Here is a 14,132-nt window from a genome sequence, read left to right on the forward strand (position 1 = left end):
CATCTTGAACTCCTGAGCTCAAGCAATCCTCCCGTCTTGGCCTCCCAGAGAGCTAGGATTACAGGCGTAAGCCACCATGCCCAGCTCAAGAAGAGAGATTTTAAAAAGCACTGAAAATATTTCTGAGCTCAACACTCTTAATCAGCTGCTAATGTAACTGCTAAGGGTTGCCCTTACGTTAGCAAAACATTGTTACATCAGAGCAGCAGTGTCATAATTAGACTAGTGAGTTAGTAAAGTTCTAGATGATAATTCCATCCACTGTTGGCAGTGATGGCTTCAGGAAAAGACACTTGTCCTACCTTACCTAAACTCACCAACAACTGCTCTGATGAGCATTTCTATAAGCCTGCTAAAAAGTGAGGACTTACGGGTTCTGGGGTTTTTTGTTTGCTTGTTTGCTTTGTTTGCTTGTTACAAAATCTGGGAGCTCCATAGATGAGGATAATAACTTTGTGCTTCCCTTTGGTATATACGTAGAAAGCTTTATGTTCCAGAGGGAAACGTGTGCAGGGAAAGTAACTCTGACCTAAGTGTACGGTGTGTATAAACTAAGAACCCAATCTAGTTACTGGTTTTTTTGTGATTGTCCAGAGATTTCCTTTAGGCAATGGGTAGGCCAAGACAAATCACTGTGCTCTGCCTTTTCTCTTAAAATAAGGTTAAAATGACTTTGTGGGCAAATTGTAAAAGGCCAGTGTGCAGTTGGAGGTGCAGAAACCCAGCCGTGCCTTTCGACTTTGGTGATATGTGGGATTTAAGGGGTTGATTATCTATTAGTTGAGTCTCAATGGCCCATCTCTCTGTCCTGAAGCTCCAATGGTCAGAACATGAATACACATCTCCATTCCATGGAATGATGCTGAAACAACTGTCTTTAACTTACAAGATAACTTTTCTTCTTTCCTAATCTTCAGGTATGATGAGATTCATTTGCCACGGTTTTCATTAAAGCAGGGGATGATCCCAAGACGTTATGTTATGCCTTGGAAAGAAAACATGAAATTCAGGAATGTGAATCTGAAGGTATTTTTCCATAAATAGTCCTAAGAAAAAAAAAACTATACCATTTACTATATCTATGAACAGTCATACTTAACTATATAAAAACTATTTTGATGTGCTTATAAACTTGCAAACAAAATTTAAATAGCAGGATCTATTCAAATAACCCAATTTCAAACTTCAAATAGATATACCAGAGGATTCCAGAATCTCCACATCATGCTAACTTGCAGTTGTTAGGAAGCTCATCAGCAGTAGGTGCCATTAATATTAAAGCCACTACAGAGATAGGATTGAGATGGCCAACTAGACACAGGTAGCATGTGCCTCCTCCACGGAAAGGAACCAGAATAGTAAACAGATTCTCACATGTTGAAAGGAGCATCTAGGAGAGGTTAGGATTCGTTAGGGAGGTAATGGGAAGCCCCAAAAGTGGATAAGGAGGGGTTCAGGGCAACTTGCCCGGCTGGGGACTGGCTAAAAGTGATGAGAAGCTCCTGGGCACCTGGAAGCTGTGAGAGAGAAGCCCCTCGGTGTCCATTTGCTGAGATGAGCTTTCACAGTCTTGGCTGCAAGAGAAACCCCTGACCCACGCAAGTCTCGGGCGTAACATAGGCAGTTGCTTGGAGAGTGCACAGAGACATTGCTGGACGGGACCATGTGGAATCCCACAGGCATCCAAGCCTAGAGCAGCCTGAGAGGGGGCCGTTGTGACGACCTAGATACCGGGGACCTGCACGTGCACCTGCAGCCACTGCACAGCTCTGAGGAGGGGTAGAGGAGCCCAGGTGTTCCCAGGCCCCTTGGGAAGGTCACTGCCCCGCTCTGGGCTGCTGTTGAGATTGAAATGTGAGCAGACAGCATTTCTACAGTTTTTTGTCCATGCTGCCTACCTTTCCCCCAGCATTTCTGGTCACAGGTCCAAGGTGTCATTTTGAGAGATTGACACTGGGCTGTGCCCCACCCTCAGGCTGAGTCTGGGCTTGAGCTGGCTACAGCCCCTGCCTGGCTGTGGAGGGGCAGGGAAGCCAGGCTTTCCAGCATACATTCGCTGGGGCAGGTGCCCACCGTCCTGCAGCCAGCTGCAGTGGGACTGAGTCTCCAGCGAACAGCACTCCCCATGGTTTCCTGTCAGCGCAGCCTGCCGGGAAGGGCCCCACCCTCTCTGGTCATGTTACAGCAAGTGTTACAGCTGGTGGTCCCGAGGACAAACCCAATTTTTCCCACTTTTATTAAGTTGGGGTGATCCAAGGGGTGGGGTCTCAGGTGGCTAATGCCCGCCAGGTAATAGGTTAGTTGATGTGTCAGGTAATAGGTTTCGTGTTATGCTGATGTGCCAGGTAATAGGTTAGTTGATGTGTCAGGTAATAGGTTTAGTGTTATGCTGATGTGCCAGGTAATAGGTTAGTTGATGGGCCAGGTAATAGGTTTAGTGTTATGCTGATGCGGGTCTTCCGTGAGGGGTGGGGGTCTCAGGTGGCTGCTGTGCCAAGTAATAGATGGGGTTTTCCTTATCAGTCACAGGCCCAAGATGCCACTTGGGGAGTTTGAGGTTAGGCACCTCCTCACTGTTGGGCTGAGTTCAGGCTGACACAGCCAGAGCCCCAGCCAGCTGAGGAGGGACAGGGGAGCCCAAGACCTCCCACACACCTGGAATAATTCCTACCACTATGCCGTGGGCTACTGTGAGGCTGAGGTTTAAGCGGGCAGCACTCCCCACAGCTTCTTATCCATGCCACTTGCCTGAAAGGGGCCCTGCCCTCTTTGATTGCAAGCCCGCAACAGAGCCATTTTGAGAGTTTAACACTGAGCCATGCCCCACCCTGAGGCAGAGTTCAAGGTGACATGACTGCAGCTGCCACCTGGCTGCAAAGGGACAGGGGAGAAAAACCCCTTCTAAACACATTTATGACAATATCTACTGCCCTGTCATAGGCAGCTGTGGGACAGGGACTAGCCTGACCAATCCATTACAGCTACCATTAACACCAACACTGACCACTTGGGTCCCAGTGGGTGGCTCCACCACTGCTACTGTCACCTCCCATGTCACACCAGCTGTTCAGGGACCTGAGAACCTGCCCACACACCCAGCCCTCTGCTCCAACTACTACCTTTTCAACAAGCCATCTGAAGGCCCAGGAATTGGCGCCCCAGGAAACACTAACAGTGTTGCCAAAGTAAGCTGCCTGGGGCCTAAAACCAGGCATTCTCAGCCCACTGCTTCCACCACTGGAGCCCAAAGACTGATCAGCTGCTGTTGAAGTCCCCAGCAAAACTTCACCACAGCCACAACTAATAACTCTTCCTTAAACCACCAAAGAAATCCCAGATACCACTGACCCTTTGTACTGCCTAAGAAATCACACAAAGATCACACTACTGCAGGCACCCAAAACCAAAGCCAAATTGTCCTATTCAACCAACAACATATATACATCTTCAGGGAAAAATTCTCCCCTTTGAAAGCAATTTCAAAAAAAATCAGAACAAGTGACTGCTACCTCAGATGCACAGATACAAGCACAAGGACACAGGGAACATGAAAAAGCAAGGAAATGTGACACCACCAAAGTACTACAATTGTCCAGCAATGGGTCCCAATCAAAAAGAATCCCTCATGATGCCAGATGAAGAATTCCAAATAATGATTCTAAAGAAGCTTAATAACATGGAAGAGAAATCTGAAAACCAATACAAAGAAATCAGAAAATTAATTCAGGATATGATTGAAAATTTTACCAAAGAGATAGATATCATTAAAGAAATAGAAATTCTGGAGCTGCAAAATTCATTGAAGGAAATACAAAACACTCAAAAACTTCAAGAATTTGAACGCTTCCCACTCACAGCACTAGACAGATCATCAAAACAGAAAATCAATAAAGAAATGTTGCACTTAATTCAGATTTTAGACCAAATAGACTTAACAGACATTTACAGAACATTCCACTCAGCAACTACAGAATTTACATTCTTTTCATCCTCACGTGGGACATTCTCCAAGACAGACCATATGTTAGGTCACAAAACAAATCTCAACAAAATTTTTAAAAGTCAAAATCATATCAATTGTCTTCTCAGATCATAGTGGAATAAAGCTAGAAGTCAATACAAAGAGGAACTTCAGAAACTATACAAACACATAGAAATTATATTTTATTTTATTTTTTTAACTCAATATCTGATTCAACAAACACACAGACATTAAACAACATGTTCCTGAATGATCACTGGATCAACAAAGAAATAAAGACAGAATTTTAAAATTTTGTTGTAACAAATGAAAATGAAAACACAACATACCAACACCTGTGGGATACAGCAAAAGCAGTGCTAAGAGGAAAGTTTGTAACATTAGATTCCTACCTCAAAAAAGTAGAAAGATCACAAATTAACAACCTAACATTTCACCTCAAGGCATTAGAAAAACGAGAAAAAAACAAACCCAGAGTTAGCAGAAGAAAAGAAATAACAAAGATCAGAACGGATCTAAATGAAATAGAGACAAAAAAAAAAAAAAACGATCAACAAAGTGAAAAGTTAGTTCTTCAAAAAGATAAAATTGATAAACCACTAGGTAGACTAACCATGAAAAGAAGAAAGAAGATCAAAAGAAACACAATCAGAAATGTAAAAAGAGACATTACAACTGATACCACAGAAATACAAAGATCATCAGAGACTATTATAAACAACTATGTGCTCACAAACTAGAAAACCTAGAGGACATGGATGAATTCTTGAAAATATACAACCTCCCAAGATTGAACCACGAAAAAAATAGAACCCCTGATTAGATCAATAGCAAGTGGCAAGATTGAGTCAGTAATGAAAAATCTCCCAACCAATAAAAGCTCAGGACCAGATGGATTCACAGCCAAGTTCTACCAGACATAAAAAGAACTGGTGCCAATCCTACTGAAACTTCCAGAAGATCAAGGAGGGCATCCTCCCTAACTCATTCTGTGAAACCAGTATCACCATAATACCAAAGCCAGGAAAGGATGCAACAAAAAAAAGAAAACTACAGACCAATATTCTGATGAACATAGATGCAAAACTCCTCAATAAAATACTAGCAAACCAAATCCAACAGCACATCAAAAGGATAATTCACCATAATCAAGTGGGTTGTATCCCACAGATGCAAAGGTAGTTCAACAATATGCAAGTCAACAAATGTGATTCACCACATAAACAGAACTAAAAACAGAAACCATATGATATCTCAATAGATGAAGAAAAAGCATTCAATAAAATCCAGCACCCTTTCATGATAAAAACCCTCAAAAAACTCAGGATAGAGGGAACATAACCTAATAATAAAAGCCAAGTGGCTGGGCGCAGTGGCTCACGTCTGTAATCCTAACACTCTGGGAGGCCGAGGTGGGAGGACCATTCGAGGTCAGGAGTTTGAGACCAGCCTGAGCAAGAGTGAGACCTCGTCTCTACTAAAAATAGAAAGAAATGATCTGGACAGCTAAAAATATATATATAAAAAAAATTAGCCGGGTATGGTGGCACATGCCTGTAGTCCTAGCTACTCGGGAGGCTGAGGCAGAAGGATTGCTTTAGCCCAAGAGTTTGAGGTTGCTGTGACCTTGACGCCATGGCACTCTAGCCTGGGCAACAGAGTGAGACTCTGTCTCAAAAAAAAAAAAAAAAAAAGCCATGTATGATAAACCTACAGCCAATATCACACTGAATGGGAAAAAGTTGAAAGCATTCCCGCTGAGAACTGGAACAAGACAAGGAGGTCCACTTTCACCACCTCTATTCAACATAGTACTGGAAGTCCTAGCCAGAGCAATCAGACAAGAAAAAGAAATAAGGGCATCCAAATTGGAAAAGAAGTCAAATTATCTCTGTTGATGATATGATCTCATGCCTAGAAAAGGTATAAGGACTCCTCCAAAAGACTCCTAGATTTGGTAAATGAACTCATCAAAGTTTCAGATTATAAAATCAATACACAAAAATCAACAGCATTTCTGCACACCAACAATGACCAAACCAAGAACTAAATCAAGAATTCAATCTCATTTACAATAGCTGCAAATAAAATAAAATAAAATACCTAGGAATAAATTTAACCAAGAAGGCAAAAGATCTCTACAAGGAGAACTACAAATCACTGATGAAAGAAATTATAGATGTCACAAACAAATGGGAAAACTTCCCATGCTCATGGATTGGAAGAATCTATATTATTAAGATGACCATACTTCCCAAGGCAATCTACAGATTCAATGCAATTCCTATCAAAATACCAATGTCATTTTTCATAGAATTAGAAAAAATAATTCTAAACTTCATATGGAAACACAAAAGAGCCAGAGTAGCCAAAGCAATGCTAATCAAAAAGAACAAAGCTGGAGGCATTACATTGCCTGACTTCAAATTATACTACAAGGCTATGGTAACCAAAACAGCATGGTACCGGTATAAAGACAGACACAGATTAATGGAACAGAATAAAGAATCCAGAAATAAAGCCACATACTTACAGTCAATTGATTTTTTTTTTTTTTTTTTTTTTTTTGACAAAGTCTCACTCTGTTGCCTGGGCTACAGTGCCATGGCAGCAGCCTAGCTCACAGCAACCTCAAACTCCTGGGCTCAAGCAATCCTTCCGCCTCACCCTCCGAAATAGCTGGGACTACAGGCATGTGCCACCATGCCCTGCTAATTTTTTTCCTTATATTTTTAGTTGTCCAGCTAATTTCTTTCTATTTTTAGTAGGGATGGGGTCTTGCTATTGCTCAGGCTGGTCTGGAACTCCCGAGCTCAAATGAGCTTCCCACCTTGGACTGCCATAGTGTTAGGATTACAGGCGTGAGCTACCATGCCCAGCCCAGCCAACTCATCTTTGACAAAGTCAACAAGGACATGTACTAGGGAAAGGACAACCTTTTCAATAAATGGTGCTTAGAAAATTGGACAGTAATATGTAGAAGAATGAAACTGGATCCCTATTTCTCAGCACATACAAAAATTAACTCAGGATGAGTTAAAGATTTAAATGTAAGACATAAAACAATAAAAATCCTAGGGGGAAAAACTCTTCTGGACATTTGCCTAGGCAAAGAATTTATAACTAAGATCCCAAAAGCAAATGCAATAAAAACAAAAATAGACAAATAGGATTTAATTAAACTAAAAGGCTTCTGCACATCAAAAGAAATAATCAAAATTATAAATAGACAACCTACAGAATGAGAGAAAATATTCACAAATTATGTGTCCAACAAAGTGCTAATATTCAGAATCTACAAGGAATTTAAACAACTCAGCAAGAAAAAAACCACAACCCCCTTAAAAAGTGGGCAAACAACATTAACAGGCATTTTTCAAAAGAGGATAGACAAATGGTCAATAAACATAGGGAAAAAATCCTCAACATCACTAATCATCAGGGAAATGCAAATTAAAATCACAGTGAGGTACCACCTTACCCCTGTCAGAATGGCCATTATTAAAAAGTCAAAAAGCAATAGTTGTTAGTGCGGATGTGGTGAAAGGGAACACTTATACACTGTTGGTGGGAATGTAAATTAGTACAACCTCTATAGAGATCAGTATGGAGATTTCTCAAAGAACTGAAAGTAGATGTACCATTTGCTCCCATAATCCCACTATGGGTATCTACCTAGATGAAAAGAAATCATTATATCAAAAAGATACCTAGGCCGGGCACGGTGGCTCACGCCTGTAATCCTAGCACTCTGGGAGGCCAAGGTGGGCGGATCGTTTGAGCTCAGGAGTTCGAGACCAGCCTGAGCAAGAGCGAGACCCCACCTCTACTAAAAATAGAAAGAAATTATATGGACAGCTAAAAATATATATAGAAAAAATTAGCCGGGCATGGTGGCGCATGCCTGTAGTCCCAGCTACTCGGGAGGCTGAGACAGGAGGATCACTTGAGCTCAGGAGTTTGAGGTTGCTGTGAGCTAGGCTAACGCCACAGCACTCACTCTAGCCTGGGCAACAGAGTGAGACTCTGTCTCAAAAAAAAAAAAAAAAAAAAAAGATACCTGTACTCATAGGTTCATTGCAGCACAATTCACAATCACAAAGATATGGAATCAACCCAAGAGCCCATCAACTGATGAGTGAATTAAGAAAATGTGGTATACATGTATACCATGGAGTACTACTCAGTGATAAGAAAGAATGAAATAATGGCTTTTGCCGCAACTTGGATGAAACTGGAGGCCATTATCCTAAGTGAAGTAACTCAGGAACAGAAAAATAAATGCCACATGTTCTTGCTTACAAGTGAAAGCTAAACTATGGCTACACGAGGGCACACAGAGTGATATAATGGACACTGGAGACTCAAAAGTGGGGAAGATTTTTTCTTCACCTTCGGGTGAAGTTTGAAAAAGTACCTATGAGACACAATGTACAGTACTTGGGTGATGGGTACACCAAAAGCCCAGACTCTACCACCATATAATATACACATGTAATGGATTTCAACTGGTACCTTCTAAATCTATTAAAATAAAAAGAAATTTTTCAAGAGAAAAAAATATATGAAAATGCAGGAAGAAATATTAAAGCTACAGTACAGAGCATGTATTTTTAAAGTTGTACTGAATATTCAAGTAGAGAACCATGGGAAATGGTTTGGCTAGATTTACACATAAGACTTGCCCATTCAATGCTCCTATTTAGTCAGCAGTTTGAAAACAACATAAAAACTTCTATATGTAAATGGTGCACGTCTACGGCCACACCACCCTGAATGCACCCGATCTTGTCCATAAATGGTGCAGCCACTATAGAAGACAGTATGGGCCGGGCGCGGTGGCTCACGCCTGTAATCCTAGCACTCTGGGAGGCCGAGGTGGGCGGATCGTTTGAGCTCAGGAGTTCGAGACCAGCCTGAGCAAGAGCGAGACCCCACCTCTACTAAAAATAGAAAGAAATTATATGGACAGCTAAAATATATATAGAAAAAATTAGCCGGGCATGGTGGCGCATGCCTGTAGTCCCAGCTACTCGGGAGGCTGAGACAGGAGGATCGCTTGAGCTCAGGAGTTTGAGGTTGCTGTGAGCTAGGCTGACGCCACGGCACTCACTCTAGCCTGGGCAACAGAGTGAGACTCTGTCTCAAAAAAAAAAAAAAAAAAAAAAAAGACAGTATGGTGGTTCCTCAAAAATTTAAATATAGAATTACCATATGATTCAGCCATTCCACTTCTAGGTACATACTCAAAAGAATTGAAAGGAAATTTAAAACATTTTCCAAATTCAGATTGACCATTTATTTGTGAAAAGGTAAGTCATTTCTTTAAAGGAGAATAGAATAATAATAATGGTAATAATTAGACTATGAGAGGATATTTCAAGTTATGATTTCTAGAAAAAATATGTATAAATAATTTGCACATTTCAAATGGATAAGCAAGTAATGTTGAATAAGAATATATTGTGTTTGGGCGCGGTGGCTCACACCTATAATCCTAGACTCTGGGAGGCCAAGGAGGGAGGATCACTTGAGCTCAGGAGTTCAAGACAAGAATATATTGTGTTAAGAGCCAGGTGCAGTGGCTCACACCCATAATCTCAGCACTTTGGGAGGTTGAGGCAGGAGGATTCCTCAAGACCAGGAGTTTAAGACCAACTTGGGCAACATAGTGAGACCTACCAGTCTCTAAAAAAATTTAAAAATTAAGGCCGGGCGCAGTGGCTCACGCCTGTAATCCTAGCACTCTGGGAGGCCGAGGTGGGTGGATCGTTTGAGCTAAGGAGTTCGAGACCAGCCTGAGCAAGAGTGAGACCCCATCTCTACTAAAAATAGAAAGAAATTATATGGACAGCTAAAAATATATATAGAAAAAATTAGCCGGGCATGGTGGTGCATGCCTGTAGTCCCAGCTACTCGAGATGCTGAGACAGGAGGATCGCTTGAGCTCAGGAGTTTGAGGTTGCTGTGAGCTAGGCTGATGCCACGGCACTCACTCTAGCCTGGGCAACAGAGTGAGACTCTGTCTCAAAAAAAAAAAAAAAAAAATTAGCCAGGCATGGTGGCGTATGCCTGTAGTCCTAGCTACTCTGGAGACTGAGGCAGGGGGATCGCTTGAGCCCAGGAGTTTGAGGCTGCTGTGAGCTCTGATTCCAGCACTGCCTGGGTGACAGAGCAAGACTGTGTCTCTAAAAAAAAAAAAAAAAGATATTTTGCCAAGACAGAGATGATATTATAAAATACAAACATTATGAACTATAAAATAAATTACAAAAACAGGCTCAATTATTTTCTTATAAAATGCACAAGTATAATGTAAAAATATAAATGAAGATGTATTTGCCCTGGCATGTTTATATGTATTTTTATCTGATATTTTCAAAACAAAAATAAAACTGAAGAAATCAAGACTCAAGTATTAGACTTAAAAAAAGTTTATATATGTTTATTAGGATTTCCTATAATCTTAATATTGGTTTGTATCTCATGCCATTTAGTGCCTTATCAAGTCACTTTCAATGAATAGCTTTAGCATGATGATAGTATTAGTATTGACTTATCTTTTTTATTTACTAGAACTACAGGTTGTAAACTTTATAAATTGAAATCAGTAGAAAAACTTTGTTTTGATTTCATCAAAACATTTATTCTTGACCGTACTCTTGAGAGTTATAATTCAGCATAAATTTTCAGAGCTAATATTGTACTTTGGCAATTTGGCTGACAGTGTCATATCAATTTTTCAAATATAATTAGTGACTGGTGTATAGAATATTCTACTTTACAGAGTTACCTTGAATATTAAATGAGAACATTCAATGAAGTGAATGTGTCCACACTGAGTAAGTGCGAGTAAACACTAGTTTACGCTTTCCTTCCTTCTGTTTATAATCACCATTTTTCCAGTAGGAGGTGGTAACTCTACATTTAACAACATTAAGATGATAACACAGCACACAAGAGTGGGGGCTGTACCCCAAGATCAGGCCAGAATGCTGTTTGGCAGTGCTGAAGGAGCAGAAGGAGATATATCCTTAAGTCAGTAACCTCAAGCAGCTGTCATTTATTTACTCAGCTACAATTGTAACAGCAGCATCATACTTTATGCCAATTTAATGCCTAGTAGTTTGCAAAAGATTTTTCATTCACATATATTTTTCTCAATTCCCAAAGAATCCTTTAATATTCCCATTTTATATTTGAGAAAACTGAGTCTTGGGGATGTAAATGACTTGGACAAGGTCGTATAAGTAGTGAGGTTAAAGTTCAACAGTCTGACCCCGAGTTATCACCTTTATAGTCTGAAGTCACACAGTTCTTCCCCATGGTCAGTAACACTGAACCACAGAGCCTTGTTTTTAGAAAAGGGATGTTGCTCTGTCCGCCAGAGCTTCCTTCTCAACAGGGAATTAGAAAAATTATTGTGAAATTCCATCTTAACCTAACAAAAAAATGGTGTTTGATGTGACATACAGAAGACTTTCTCTCTCTCTCTCTCTCTCTCTCTCAGCTAGCAGAAGTGTGTGGAATCTATACTGGCCCTTTAGAAGACTCTCTGTTTTTGAATCACAGCGAAAGGCTTTGCCATGGGGAAGAACGTAGAGTTGTCTTGCGGAAAGGACCACCAGAAATAAAAATTGCGGATATGCCTTTGCATTCGCCTCTCTCCAGATACCAAAGCACTGTGATTTCCCATGGCTTCAGGAGGCGACTAGTCTGATGAAAGTAGAATAAAATAATAAAGTGTTTCAATCTCTTCTCTCTCTCTCTCTCTTCCTCTCTGTTTCTGATAAGTGTTTAAGTCCATTGTATTATACATTTGTACTTCACCTGCAAGGTCAATTTGTTTAAAGGTCTTAAGTCAGTTGTACACTTTATAGAGTATAGAAGCTTTAGAAAGGAAAAAGACTCTGAGAACATCTGAGCTAAAGTGGGGAAGGAAGAAAAACTTCCTTGCTGACATGAATTTCACCCTAAGTAGGTAAGAATCAGCAGCCTGGTCCAGTCTCCCTCTCCAAACTCACCACTCCTCTACCTTCCTCTCCTCCTCACTCCCTCTTTGTTATCATCCCCTCTGACACGCAGTCACATGAGCCAAATCAAAAGAGTGCCAGGATGGGGAATTATTTTTGCTGCTTTGCTGACTGCCCCCAACACCCTTCTTTCCAACGCACCCCTCCATCACACATGCCCCCAAGGCTCTGGACACTGGTAATTAATCACTATGGCAATTAGAAGTGTTCAGCAGACATCTCTACGATACATCATACAATATTAGCTAAGAGAGATACACTTTCTGCAGTAGAGTATGCGACTGTCAATTTCCTACAGCAAAGAACAAGTTCTCATAATTTAACATAAAAATTATCATATGTAAAATGGTGCAGCCACTCTAGAAGACAGTATGGTGATTCCTCAAAAAATTAAATGTACAATTACCATGTGATTCAGCAATTCCACTTCTGAGTGTAACATACTCGAAAGCGAAAGCAGGAACCTGAACAGGTATTTGTACAACATTCATAGCAGCATTATTCACCATAGCAAAAAGGTGGAAACAATCCAAATGTCCATCAACTAATGAATAAATAAAATGTGGTACATACACACAATGGAATATTATTCAACCATAAAAAGGAACAACATTCTGATACATGCTGCAACATGAAGGAGCCTTGTAAACCTCATACTAAGTGAGATAATCCAGACACAAAAGGACAAATATTGTGATTCCTTTTAAATGAGAGACTTAAAACAGTCATCTCCATGAGAGAGAAAGAAGAGTGGTTACTAGGGTTTGTGGGCGAGGAGAGAATAGGAAGTTATTGTTTAATAGGTACAGAGTTTCAGTTTGGCATGATGAAAAAATTCTGGAGATGGATGTTACATAACAAGATGAATGTACTTAACACCACTAAGCTGTATATCAAAAAGGGTTAAAACGGTAAACTTTGTGTATATGTTACCACAATAAAAAAAAAAACTCAACCATAGTGAGTAAACTATGTTTCATCTAGCCAAATGTTCATATCTCATAACAGCACCAAGGAAACTATTATGAAAAAAAAGATACAGATGTCTATGTAACATCAACTTAAAGATCAGTAAATACATAAGATATAAAGTTATATATATATGTGTGTGTATATATACACACACATGTGCACACAATTATATACACATACACACACATATATATATTCAGGATAAATAATAAACACTTTAAAACCATTTTTTCAGTAAAGTTGTGTACAAACGCATAGTCAAAATAAATTTACAGAAGAAACAGCACAGTTATTTCTTCAGTATTACGAACACTCAGTATGCCCTCTTCACATCACGTGGCACATGTAAATCCTCTTTAAGTCATGCCAGACCCTTTGTAGCACATCAAAGACACCTGAAATGACAGCCTTGGATGAGAGGAGCTGCACACTTGAAGTTCTTGGCATATCCTCACCAACAAAGCTATTTAGTGATACATTTTGGAAGGTGTGAGATATTTGGAATCACTCTGTATGTAAGTGTGTCTGTCATGAAGAATGGGAAGCATTAGTACATGGGAGAGTTGTCCTCTGGACGTTTGCTAACTTTTCAGAAGCCTCCTTAGTCCTCTCAAATAGACTTTGCTCATTAGATGCAAATTTTTGCATTAAGTCTGTCCTCTGGGGAAGATTAATAGCTTTATGGGTTTTTTTTTTTCAAAACAGTTTTATTGAGATATAATTCCTATACCATATGATTCACCCATCTAAAGTGTATAATGGATATAATGTATAATGGATATAAGTGTATAGTGGATGTAAGTGTATCAGTGGATATAATCACAGATGTGTGCGACCATCACCACAGTCAATTTCAGACCATGTTTATAACTTCAGGATGGAACCCATACTCTAGCTATCATGCCCATTCCCCTGCCAACCCCAGCCCTAAGCAGCCACTAATCTACTTTCTGTCTCTAATGATGGACATTCTAAACATTTTTTTTTTTTTTTTTTTTTTTTTTTTGAGACAGAGTCTCACTCTGTTGCCCAGGCTAGAGTGAGTGCCGTGGCGTCAGCCTAGCTCACAGCAACCTCAAACTCCTGAGCTCAAGCGATCCTCCTGTCTCAGCCTCCCGAGTAGCTGGGACTACAGGCATGCGCCA

General features: G+C 40.3%; 1 protein-coding gene across 1 annotated transcript; it reads left to right on the forward strand.

The window, feature by feature from the left end:
• The first annotated feature begins 243 nt into the window (after positions 1-243).
• SPMIP10 (sperm microtubule inner protein 10) lies at positions 244-11,745 on the forward strand. Its single transcript, XM_069491886.1, has 3 exons — positions 244-359; positions 918-1,026; positions 11,493-11,745. Exons 1-3 carry the CDS (start codon positions 274-276, stop codon positions 11,700-11,702), a joined length of 405 nt encoding a protein of 134 aa, XP_069347987.1. The 5' UTR covers positions 244-273; the 3' UTR covers positions 11,703-11,745.
• The last annotated feature ends 2,387 nt before the right edge of the window (positions 11,746-14,132 follow it).

This window comes from Eulemur rufifrons, chromosome 17, assembly GCF_041146395.1.
Source record: "Eulemur rufifrons isolate Redbay chromosome 17, OSU_ERuf_1, whole genome shotgun sequence".
In the NCBI taxonomy this organism is placed as follows: domain Eukaryota; kingdom Metazoa; phylum Chordata; class Mammalia; order Primates; family Lemuridae; genus Eulemur; species Eulemur rufifrons.